We start from the raw sequence: 12,912 nt of genomic DNA, 5'->3' as shown, positions 1-12,912 counted from the left end.
TAGCTTCTTCCTCTTTGAAATCGAGACTCTTACGTCACGCGTAGTTACTCCAAGCCAAAAAGTAAAGGGGTCAAAATATTTGTTCAATCATGGTAAATTAAGATAGCTTTACTTAATATTACAGTCTTTGTGACTAAGTAGATTTTGTACAAACAATTTACATGACTAAAGCTCGTTAGATCTGTGTCAGTGCTCCCATGATTTTTTTTATATCTCTCCACAATCCAACCGGTGTACGCACGTACATGACATGTACAGTTTTCACAATTAACCCAAAGCCCTTCGGCCCAGTCAGTTTAAAATGTTGCCGAGCCGGTTATATTTTATCCAGTAAGCGGCCTCACAAGCCAAAATATGAGACTACTTGATGAGCTTTTAATTTAAAGCAATAGCCCTATTGTTTTTTTTTTCATGTTACTAGTGTTAGTTTTGCATCATGACATGTTTTAACTGTCATAACACAGGTATCTAGAATGTCAAAACAATCGGAAAGCCAATCCCAGTTCAACCCCATTACTTAAAGCAATGATGGTCATGTGACAATGATATTTGAGGCTTTTTGGTTTCAACTGAGACATATCACTTTCAGGGGTTCAAATTTACTTTAGGCAATGGAAGGTCCAGGACCTTTGACCAAAAATACTAATTGGTCCTCCTTTTTTCTTAGAAGGTCCAATTTCAATTGAAAATATAATTTATAAAAACAGAAAATGCTTACCATACCAAAGCACTCATCATATCTTGCTACATCAACCTAAATTTTTCTGAATTTCTCAAATAAATTCAGTCAGAAAAAGGCTTCCCCTTTATCCCAACACTATATGCCATGTTAAATCACACTTTGTACCTTTTTAATTGTTCTGGTTTCAATTGCTGCTTAATAACACACTGGCCTAACTTTGTGACAGATAACAGCTTGACTTTGTTTTCAAACTTGGGGTCAGTTTCTTTTAACCACTCTTTTGGTCAAGATAGATGAAGGGAGGTAGTTTCATGTTTTTTGTATTGGGTCAAGTTTTAAGTTTTTTGTCCAACGAACCAGGGCACTTTCCTTTTCACTGTGTGTGGAATAAACCAGTTGCTTCATCGAAATCCAACCAAGGACGATTAACCTTGCATTGGGGCAAAAATGTACGCTCTTGATTTTTCCTATCATATTTTTGGACTCTTAGTCAGATCCTATCTTTCGGGCTGCATTTTATCAATCATTCCTGCTGTATCATTTGTTTCATCAGGTTTTCTTTTGGAAGAGGTCACCCAAAAAACAAAGAGACTCATACCATTTACTAGTTATGTTTGAATAATATGTTCTTGAGTTTCCCATGGCCAGTATCTTGTACGACAACGACCAGTCACATGACTGCACTGCTATATGCCTACATCAAATCAATTGTGAAGAATTTAAGCAAACACACAAGTTTCCTTTCATTATAATTACATATTGTTACCATATTTTTATATTTTTTGTTCAAAATGCTTTTGTAATTTTGTTAATCTGCAAAAATACGAAAGTCCGTCGGGTGTAACTTACTACCGACAGGAAGGTCAGAACCTGAAAATGATGACTTTTAATGATGTTACAAGGTTTTTAGTGAATTAGTTTGTGTCTTATATATGCTACTTAATATGCTAATACATGTATGACACTTCATTTCTGACAATCAGTTCTGATAGTAATTTATGAGTTATGACCCTTTTTTGGCACTTCTATAACTATCAGTTTTAAATTTATAACATTTGCACTACATGTATTATTATGTACAAAAATGTAAGCACCAGATGCTGTTTTTTTTACAAGTGAAAATAATAAAAACCTTGTTATTGTTATATTGTTATTTACTACAGATCTATATACATATAGTCTGTACATGTTCATGATCATGAAAAACAAATTTAAGTTTATATATTTTATCAATTTCGAAACTGTTCCAGGAAATAGGGCTATGTAGTAAACTTCAGTATTTTGGTATATTTTTGCCACTGTTGTCACTGCATAGTACTGACTCAGAAACAAAATTTTAGTTTTTAATCAAAGACAAAGGATACTGTCTTTTTTAATGGCATTTAAAAAAATTTTTAACATCTAGGAACTATAAAACTTGCATTTATTTAAACAAATGACAAAACTGGAATGAAAATATGAAATTGATTATGCATCTAAATGATAAAGTAAAATGATTAATCGTTTGTTCAATGTTGATATTGCTGAATATTTCATGCATATTCAGCGGTGAAATTCCAAGTATCAATTTATTTGTGATCAGAAAAATAAATGAATATACATTGTGAAATAAGTTTTATACCCCAGCAAAGTATTGTCTTGGTAAAGAGGAATCACCATTTCTGGCCATATGCCGCGTAATTAAAGGCAACTCCTACTGCATAGTACATGTACATATAATGTATAGGGTTAGATTGATATTGATTAATCTTAGCACTTTAATTTTGACTACCTGATGCTGTTATGTGCTTAAAAAAAATCTCTGTCCAACAAGGGGAGATCCTTGAATTTTACGTAGTTCAATATACTAATAGTGTTGTTGTGCAGGGGTATCCTTTTGGAGTTCTCATAATTTAATTTTTTTCAGTGATAGTTTGATTAATTTTAATATTTTATTTGATTTTTTTAAACATTTTATTCCATTTATATTTTACAGGGTCTTTTAGATTTGTTACGTAAAATGAAATCAGGAAATGACAAAGAATTACGGATATTACTTTTAGGATTAGATAATGCAGGGAAAACAACAATATTAAAATCTTTAGCATCAGAAGATATTAGTCATATAACACCTACACAGGTATGATTAATTTACAGTATATAAATATGTTGTTACAGATGCTACATATACAACGTACTTAATAAACAATGCTGTAGATTTTTTTATTAGAGCAGGGATCTCCATGGATGAAAATGTAATGATGGAGGAACTCTCACCAGGACAAAACCCTGCGTGTCGTGATCTAAATTATTCAATCCTACATTTCATTGTAAGGAATAGACTGATATATTGTTTAATATATTAATTTCATTATAGAATAACCAATTAATATTTTCATTTATTGTCATTTGTAACAATTTCGAATGTCAAGCCTGTTTGGCTCCCCTTAGTCAAGGATAAACACAATTCAGCTGCCCTGTTAACCTAGTTAACATCAAACGTTTTTCCTGTCATCAGGCATTGTCAGGTTTCCAGAGTCGTTTTCTCGCTATATTGGTAATTTTGTTAGGAGTTAAAAATGGGGATCAGTTTTCTTACTGTCAATCATACCTATTTTGATAGTGTTAAATTCAATTCAGAAGTCGCAAACCGGAATTGCTGATTTGCAAACATTAACAACAAGAAATTTCGTACCCGTTTTTGAGGGCAAAAGTTAAAAACTGAAATGGTTTTAATGACATAAAATTGCAAATTCTACTGTAATAGAGCATGCAACATGCATCTTTCAATTCTGAATGTAAACCAGATGTATAAATTTGATTGTAAACTACGAAATGAATTCGGAATTATGATACAAAAATCTTTCAGATTATATTTTTTTTTTACTACTAAAGTGATTCATTATTATCGATAATTATTGTTATTTGGCATGAAATTATGTTCTGATTTATGATTAAGAGTAAAACCTTGTACTCGTTTAAAAACGGGGGTGCTGATTGCGTAAATCAATAAAAGCATGCATTCAACTTGGAAAAATTGTTTCTTCATAATTGAATTTTAATTTGATTTTTTAAAATCTAAATTTTCATAAGCAATTGTCTCTCTTGATCAAGTGTTTTCCTGTCAGGTGTCTCGAACTACCTGTACAAGTGATTAGTGATGGTTAGTTAATGTAACAATGGAGGTTAGCCATCATAAAACAGGTCATGGAGATTCCTGATAAAATATATCTAATACTATAAAGTTTTTAAAATAAAAAACAAAAATTGTATAATTCCACCAATTGAAGTTATCTCTTAGTTCTACATATATAGCTTTTAAAGGAGAAATATAATGTGCAATAAAATGGTTTAAGAAATATTAATACAAAATTTACATGATGATAGAATACACAATGATAAAAATGTGTTATTTTGAAAAGTGAAAAAGTTAAAGCTAATACAATGTACAATGTATATAAAATATTTCATTGCCTTCTAGCAAGTTCAAGGTTTAACTACATTATTTCTTGTTTCAGGGATTTAATATAAAATCAGTTCAGTCACCAGGATTCAAACTTAATGTCTGGGATATTGGAGGACAAAGAAGAATCCGACCATACTGGAAAAATTATTTTGAAAATACAGATTTACTTGTATGTATATAACTGTTGAGAGTGTAGAAATATTGTATTACACGAGATTCAGTGGTAGAATCTGTTTCACTAATGATTTTGAAACGACACAAAAACAAACTTTATCTTTTTTTTTTCAATTATCTGCAAATAGATTTGTTCTTTAATATGTGACGTCATCAGGCATGGTCACCTTTTTTCGTGATGTCACAATTTGAAATTCAATGGAAAGCAAGAAAATTTTACGTTATAATTGTATTTTGACCAGTGAACAACCGACCTCAAATGAACCACACTTTGATTATAAATAACAGTTCATGGAAAATTTAAATTAGGTAACAATAAGAGAAAAAGATTTATAGACCCTGATTGATTAAACAACATGGAGATACTTAGAACATGTTTATTGTTTGCTATAATGTTGGCCTTTCTCTGAAAGTAAAGAAATGAAATAAGTGTAGAAAATTGTAAGCCTGGTATCTATGATGAGTTAATTGATATATTGCAGATATATGTGATAGATAGTGCAGATCAGAAAAGATTTGAAGAAACAAGTTTGGTAAGTATTATTAGTAATATTACAGATATATGTGAGAGATAGTGCAGATCAGAAAAGATTTGAAGAAACAAGTTTGGTAAGTATTGTTTTCATTGGATGATATCACAGATTACATGTACATGTATTCTAGCTGATACTAGAAAAGTTGAGATAATACATTTGAACTTGTACATGTCTTGTACAAGTTTAATACAATATATTTGAGATAGTTTATGTCTTCGTGTTTGTGTAAATGTACAGACAAAAGTTCACATTGACTTACAATCCTACACTAACTCCTCTACCAGTCAAAACTGGCCGCCACATTATGGCCAGTAGTAATGAAAGTGGCATTGAAGTGTTACATAGATAGATTATATAAATAATAACTTGATAGAGACATGATATAAAGGTATATATTTATTTATATGTCAAGAAATTTAACTTAATTAATTTATGTCTGTAGCCTGTAATTTTGCTTCTTTTCATATCTGATATCATTTCTAGTTGAAAGCCCATTTTCTCTTTTTTCAGGAATTAACAGAACTTTTAGAAGAAGATAAGTTAATGGGAGCACCACTTTTAGTGTTTGCAAACAAACAAGATTTATTATCTGCAGCACCAGCAGACGAAGTAGCAAAAGGTCTGGGATTAGATGCAATTAGAGATAGAAAATGGCAGATCCAAGCTTGTTCAGCTCTCACAAATGAAGGAGTCAAAGTATGTAGGATTCAGTTATATACCACTTTTAAAGGTGTTGAAGGCTTAACTATGAACATTATGATTGGGATAAAACATATTCTAATTTTGACCCTGTTATGTAATATAGATTAAAAATCAACACCAAATTCTCCAAAATAACAAAGTCCTGAAGATATTACATGAAAGGACAACTACTGACAAAATGTCAAGTGTAACCAGACTATTTGCTTGCTATCAAATGAAGATTCAAGTCGGTATAAAGTTAACAGTTTAATAAACGATCCAACAAGATTATAAACGATGTTACAATATTGAGTCCGGTGTTTACGGTTAGAATACCTTTCCAAAACTGAATATAAATTAATTTAGGAAGTATATAAAACACGATTATAAAGAAATAAATGTAACTATGGATTAAGCAATTATTGTCCATTGTAAAGATAGATACGAAGTCTATTATCGGATTAGTAGAAACATACATTTTAAACCAAAAGATAATTATATGGGAAAAATTGAGCTATAGGTGACAATTAAAAGATATAATTATTAAAGTCCGAAAGATGATAGTTCAAATAATTGGCATGCTTTTGGTCCTGTCATACAAGGTCCTGACTTGTAATAGACACAGGATAATGTGGTTGTGTTACTCTCTGATCTTTTAATGTCCAGCAATCATTGTAGCTAGGGTAGGTAGATTTATCATTAGGTTATATTTCTTACATAGATCTACTCAATAGGCAAAGTGTCATAGTATGTCTTTTTCGTAATTATATTTGATATTGAAAATAGTTTAATTCAATTAAACAAAAATTCATAATCATATTATTAATAATCAGGACAATAACAAATTCAACTTTTCAATCAATTCTGGAATGTGTCCTTTGGGAGAAAAAAGGAGGGAGGTTTTGAAAATGAGTATGTGTTGTGTTGGGATGCAGTTTTGCCTTTTTATCCTTCAGCAGACTCCTCAGAGTGTTATTGCATGGGTTCTTTTATAATGTGGCACTGCCAGCACCTGGCATCCATTTTAACTTCCCTCTCTTTATCTGAATCAGCCTCATCTTTATATATGCCACATGATCAAACATGTGAACCACTCAACACCAACTTTTTGTCTGATGTATATTTGTATGTGTATTTTTTTAATACTTTTAGGAAGGATTAGACTGGATTGCTAAAACCTGTAAGAAGAAATGACGAGAATGTAGAAGTAGAAGTGAGAAAAATTCCAAAAATCCAACATGGAAGGCATCAACATTTACAAAATCTCTTTGATGGTGACTGGAACAACATCTTTATTTATTATCATTGTATAGGAACATGGTATGCAATTAAGACTCTTCTGTACAAGTTTTCCTCTTCCATATTGTGGCTTTTTAACAAGAAACTATATACTATGTTTGTTTCTACTTCTAAGTGAAAATGTTGTTTAAATACTTGGCAGTTGTTCATTTTGAAAAATGTATAAAAAGATTACTACAAATGGTTTTTTTTATGTGAATTTGATTATAACAGCTTATCCATGATAAGAATGTGTAAACATGATTTTTTTTTTATTTAATCAGTGTGATTAAACATAATTTGTTAATGTGTAGATTACATATCATTAATAAGCCAATGTGTTATATATACATGTATATGTAATTTTCTTGCATAAATTTCTGTGAAAAATATAAGTGCTCTCTTTCTCAACTCATTAAGTTTTTATTAATATTTATACATTTCTAAGCCTGAATGACCTGTCAAGATAAGTAACCATTTCATACTAATACTTGTTTGGGCCATCACATTATTGTTATTTATCAACCCACCATTAATGAGTTACTTCTTCTGCTTTCTAAGTTGCCTTTTTATACATAAGCTATTTCAAATGCCTTGGTTGTGCTTATACATGATTTTTTTCTATTGTCCTACAAAAGAGGGGGAGAGGATGTTGGTTCACATCTCCACCTACACCCACTTTTAAGTCATAAATATTCTAAAGCTAATGAAAAAGTTGAAAATTGAGAATTTAATGCTACCCATATTTATGTCCATGTCATTTGATAACAGGAGCATATAGTGTTACCCAGTTGTCTGGATTTTTTTCTTTATGATATTGAGCTGATGTGTATACTTGTGATTTTCATCATACTTTTCCTTTGCTTCATACCATAATAGATAAATTTACATTATTATTTTATCTAATTAAGTTATCTGAATGACCTCCCCATTCAAGCAAAAATTTTATTTAAAACATTTGAATCATTCCATAAAAATTTAGAAAACTAGAACTGATCTGTTCTGGACTATGAAATCACCAGTTCTTTTACCTCATTTTCACAATCAGGTTTTAGTAACTAATTGTTTTGTTTTGAAGATTACTTGCACATTTTTCATTGTCTTTTTGAAAAAAAATCAAAATAGGTGATTCCTTGTGTGATTTTTTTTTCAAATTGAGCATCTGAATTTAACACATGCATGTTGGTTTTTTTACTGCATGCATTTAAGAAAGCACATATCAGATAGCATTCCATCCATTTTTTGGATTTTAATAGTAAAAAAATATATGAATAACTTTTTAGAATAATATTACCATACTCTTATTAGATGAGTATGTTTACTTTCACAAAATGGAATTAATATCTTCATCTGCAAACTGTCATTGAGAACAATACATTAAAGATAATTCACACTACATAAATATCTGGTTAAATTTGGTGCACATAAAAGTGATTGGGATCAAAAATTAAATTGATGATTTTTATCAATAAATAGATATGGAAACAAACTGTCTGCTCTTTGGTCAGGTTGTTGTCTCTTTGACATATTCCCCATTTCCATTCTCAATTTTATGATTATTTAACTCTTTTTGTTTTGTTATCCTGAATCTCTAAAATATCTCCACTTCATGACACCATTTTAAAATGTGCTATTTGCACTTAGTAATTTTGAGAACTCTGGAAGAAACATTCTCTTAAGTCTTTTGAGTAAAATTCTATGGTAATAATTTTCTTTCCAAAATGTGAATAACTGACATTGTAAATAATAGTTATTTACTAATTATATATCATTTAAACACAGCATTATGTTTTGTAACAACTGATATATTCTTCTTTTCAAGGTTGTAATAAAGTAAATTGATGATACACAAGCTCATTGGCTTATTTTATCAAACATTCCTTTTGTACAAAATAACCAGTTATTGTGCTTGACCTGTTAATTTTAAAATTCCTTAAACTATTTGTTTATTTGATACATGACCAACAACACTATATTGTTTTTACTTTTTCATTTAGTCCTACAAATATAAGATCTATATTTTGAACGTGGTACTGTATAGTTTCACTTTCCAACTCTTTGAAAAGATTATGGGCTTTTAATGTTATTAAACATTGCTTCTGTTGTTGCAGACTAAACAATACATATGTTGCCTAATGTTCTAGCAATTTGTTAGTTTTTAAACATTTCTAAGTTGGATCTATCAGCATTTCATCCATTACATCCAAGCAATAAATACTTGATATTTGAAAAAAAACAGTGTCCATCCTTGAAAAAATCAAATAAAATCTGACCACTTGCAATAAGATTGGAAAAGACATGAATAGCTTCTACTGTAATGATTTTGTATGTATAGTATGTGGTTTTAAAGCTAGAATGGCATGTGGATATTAGGAACCAGAGAATGTCAATACTTCTTTAAGTTCATTTAAGGTGCAAAATCTGAAGAAAAAAATAAAATAATACTGCAGTTAGTACTTTTATCTCAGACTTTTCAAAGTTTATGATGAAAATTATATTTTTCATTACTTAAATGATGTTTTTATGTGCATTTTTTCTTTAATAAATGATTATAAGATTATATGGTAATGGGAAAATATGAGATTTTTTAGGTTTCAGACATTTGAAAGTGACTAACAAAATATAGTAAATTTATGTTAATTTCATATTAGGGACACAGTAATCCATCAACTTGTCTCCAATTGCCTTTACAACATAAAAAGAAACAACTTTTCTATGTTAAACCATTGATTTTTTTGGTACATAATTTGAATTGATGGTTGATATTGTCATTGGTTATTGCATGTTCAAATTAAGGTTGTGAAAAACGCCATATTTCTGAATGTTCACATTTGTTTACCATTTTATCTATTAATTACTTTGTTAATTCATTTTAATGACGGGTGTAGACACAGTAGTAAATTCCATTGTATTTTTATTCTATGATATCATATATAATCAAGCTAGTTAGAATTACTCTCAATAGTTTTTGAAACGTTTTGTTAAAATTAAAAATACTGTTTTTTTTTTGTCTGTTCACCAGTCAATCTTACATCAGATAAAGGGATATAACTGATTTTAGAAGTGCTTAGTTAGCTTATACTTACTAACTGCCTTGTATGCCATAACCTTATACTTAAGCTAAAGTAAAGCATCTGTTCTTTGAATTTGTTATCTTTTGATAAGGAAGCTTGTATTTGATCTGTACTTAGAAATTGTGTAGTGTTGTAAGTGTTCCGTCCAAATTTTTTGTACATCACTTTATATGTGAAGATCTGTGTCAAAATCATGTATCACTGAAAATTAAAATCCATTTTGTATCTTTGTCTTGTTGTTCCAGTGCCTACTGAGAATAGTGACACATATGTTAAATATGGAATGGGAAGTAACTCTTATATGATATTCATGATTGGCTTTGGTCGAAATTTAACAGAATGTCACAAGGATGTAACAAGCAATTTGGAGAAAAGAATTTTCAGTATCATTACTGTTTTAGAGGAGAAGCAATAACAACAACAAAAACAGTGTGCAGGGATGTGACTCTGATAGGAAAAGGTGTATGGTTAGAAAGGGTTAACTGTGAAAGTGTAATTACTGTTCAATATCATGTGCCAAAAATCTCCTTTAAATACTTCAAAAAATTTCAACACCAAAAACTGCAGTAAAAGAACAAAATAATCAGCCAAAAAATCAAATGTCTTTCCACTGAATGGTGTAAAGACCTAATATTGAAAATTCCTGTAGAGTGGAAATTGATATCAAACTTTCAGTAAATAAAACATTTATTTTGTTCAACCACAAAATCACAAGTAATCATGATTGCCCACATATAAAAAAATAGTATGAAATGATTTTAAGTTGTACATGTCTGTCTGGCAGGTAAATGACCTCGACCTCATTTGCATGGTTCATTGGTCAATGTCCGGTTTTCGTGGTTAGGTCTGTTTCTATGAATTAAATAATTCATTTTAATTTTTTTTGTTGTCCAGAATTATTGCAAGGTGTACATGTTGGTCTGGCATGGTTCATCTGACCTTGACCTGGTATACATGGATAATTGATAATGATAACTTTATGTTATATTTGTACTAAAACCTTTATCTAAAAGACTTTCAACATAAAATCAATCATGATCAATAAAGCGGGTGAAACGTTTCAGGGTGTGACTCTTGCAACATCAATTTTTATACGACCGCAAAAAAATTTTTGTGGTCGTATATTGGTATGACGTTGGCGTCGTCGTCGTCGTCGTCGTCGTCCGGCGTCGTCGTCGTCGTCGTCGTCCGGCGTCGTCGTCCGAATACACATTAGTTTTCGCACTCTAACTTTAGTTTAAGTGAATGGATCTCATTGAAATTTTACCATAAGGTTCAATACCACAAAAGGAAGGTGGGGATTGATTTTGGGGGTTATGGTACTAACAGTTAAGGAATTAGGGGCCAAAAGGGGCCAAAAATAAGCATTTTTGTAACTTCCAGACATAACTTGTGTGTAAGTGTATGGATCTCTCTGACATTGTACCACAAGGTTCCATATCACAAAGGGAATGCTGGGATTGATATTGGGGGTAATTGTCTCCAAATTTTAGGAATTAGGGGCCAAAAAGGGGCAAAAAACAAGCATTTTTCTAGTTTCATGACAATAACTTGTTTGTAAGTGTATGGATCTTTATGAAATTGTACTACAAGGTTCCATATCACAAAGGGAATACTGGGATTGATTTTTGGGGTAATTTCCTCCAAATATTAGGAATTAGGGGCCAAAAAGGGGCAAAAAACAAGCATTTTTCTAGTTTCATGACAATAACTTGTTTGTAAGTGTATGGATCTTTATGAAATTGTACTACAAGGTTCCATATCACAAAGGGAAGGCTGGGATTGATTTTGGGGGTTTTCCCTCAAAATTTTAGTAATTAGGGGCCATAAAAGGGCAAAAAAAACATGCATTTTTCTAGTTTCAGGACAATAACTTGTGTGTAAGTGTATGGATCTTTATGAAATTGTACTGCAAGGTTCCATATCACAAAGGGAAAGCTGGAATTGAGTTTGGGGGTAATTGCCCTAAACGTTTAGGAATTTGGGGCCAAAAAGGGGCCAAAAAACAAGCATTTTTCTAGTTTCCAGACAATAACTTGTGTTCAAGTGTATGAATCTCTCTGAAATTGTACTGCAAGGTACCATACCACAAAGGGAAAGCTGGGATTGAGTTTGGGGGCGATGAATCATAAGGGGGTTCAAAAAATTGGGGGGGGGGGGGGATTTTTTTGTTCCTTTTTTTTCTTTAACATTTTCCATTTTAAATTGGTTATTTCTGATTTATATATAAAAGCAAATAATAATGATATGGTTTGAATAGGCATACATGTGAACCTCCCGACGGGAGTACAATAATCCCGTTTTCAGGGGTCTCCTCCCGACCTCCCGTTGAAAAAATCCCGTGTATGAAATTTTTCATGAATGAAAAATTTCTGCCCAACATAACATCTCAGGCATCTGGTGTAACTGACATTACCTGAAGTTATATCTTACCTGTAAATCAATTTACATGCATAATTATATGGCTTCACTTGTCAGCTTGGGTGTCAAACATACTGGTAAACAACAATTTTTACCTCAGGCTAACTGCCGTTGTGTAACAAAAACTGTGTATTTATTGGGTTACTTCTCTTGATTTATCCTGTTTTAAGTTACTTTCCTTTTAATAATGAAAATTTTTAAAAGAATATAAATAAAATATAAATTGAACAAATAATCATAAAAGGATGGTTATTAAATGATTTTAAATGTCTTAGGACAAATAAAAAAATAATAATTTGAAAATTATTTGAGGATTCTATACTTCCTTTTAAGGCTTAAATTGAAATTTATATAATAACTATGACCCTAACTTTACAGATAGAATGAATTTCTGAGTTTGCAAATAAAAACTATTTGCAAGAGAAAAAATAAAAAAATAAAAACTATTTGCAGACAGCTAAACAAATGTTCTGGTTGCAATGATTATTTTATAGAATATGAAGTAAAAAATTTAAAGAACATACTGGAAAAAAACAATGTTAGATTGAACATGTAGAATATAAAGATGGAGAAACTTTATAAGTACAAGGGTACTATAAACATAATAAATTGGTTGGAAAG

General features: G+C 30.7%; 1 protein-coding gene across 1 annotated transcript; it reads left to right on the top strand.

Annotated features, from left to right (window-relative positions):
* Positions 1–11: 11 nt before the first annotated feature.
* Positions 12–10,095, top strand: LOC127729177 (ADP-ribosylation factor-like protein 3). The gene is made up of 6 exons (XM_052236860.1): positions 12–92; positions 2,658–2,801; positions 4,180–4,296; positions 4,784–4,834; positions 5,348–5,533; positions 6,671–10,095. The coding sequence occupies exons 1-6, from the start codon at positions 90–92 to the stop codon at positions 6,710–6,712; spliced, it is 543 nt and encodes a 180-aa protein (XP_052092820.1). The 5' UTR covers positions 12–89; the 3' UTR covers positions 6,713–10,095.
* The last annotated feature ends 2,817 nt before the right edge of the window (positions 10,096–12,912 follow it).

Source organism: Mytilus californianus, unplaced genomic scaffold (genome assembly GCF_021869535.1).
Source record: "Mytilus californianus isolate M0D057914Y unplaced genomic scaffold, xbMytCali1.0.p SCAF_2, whole genome shotgun sequence".
Lineage (NCBI taxonomy): Eukaryota > Metazoa > Mollusca > Bivalvia > Mytilida > Mytilidae > Mytilus > Mytilus californianus.
Note: the sequence above shows the minus strand (reverse complement) of the source record. Positions and strands in the feature narration are given on the sequence as shown.

What these genes read in the sequence shown, in the direction of transcription:
- LOC127729177 (XM_052236860.1), top strand. An exon ending in GTCATATAACACCTACACAG is followed by an intron (nt 2,802 to 4,179) that starts GTATGATTAATT and finishes TTCTTGTTTCAG; the next exon opens with GGATTTAATATAAAATCAGT. An exon ending in GATTTGAAGAAACAAGTTTG is followed by an intron (nt 4,835 to 5,347) that starts GTAAGTATTATT and finishes CTCTTTTTTCAG; the next exon opens with GAATTAACAGAACTTTTAGA.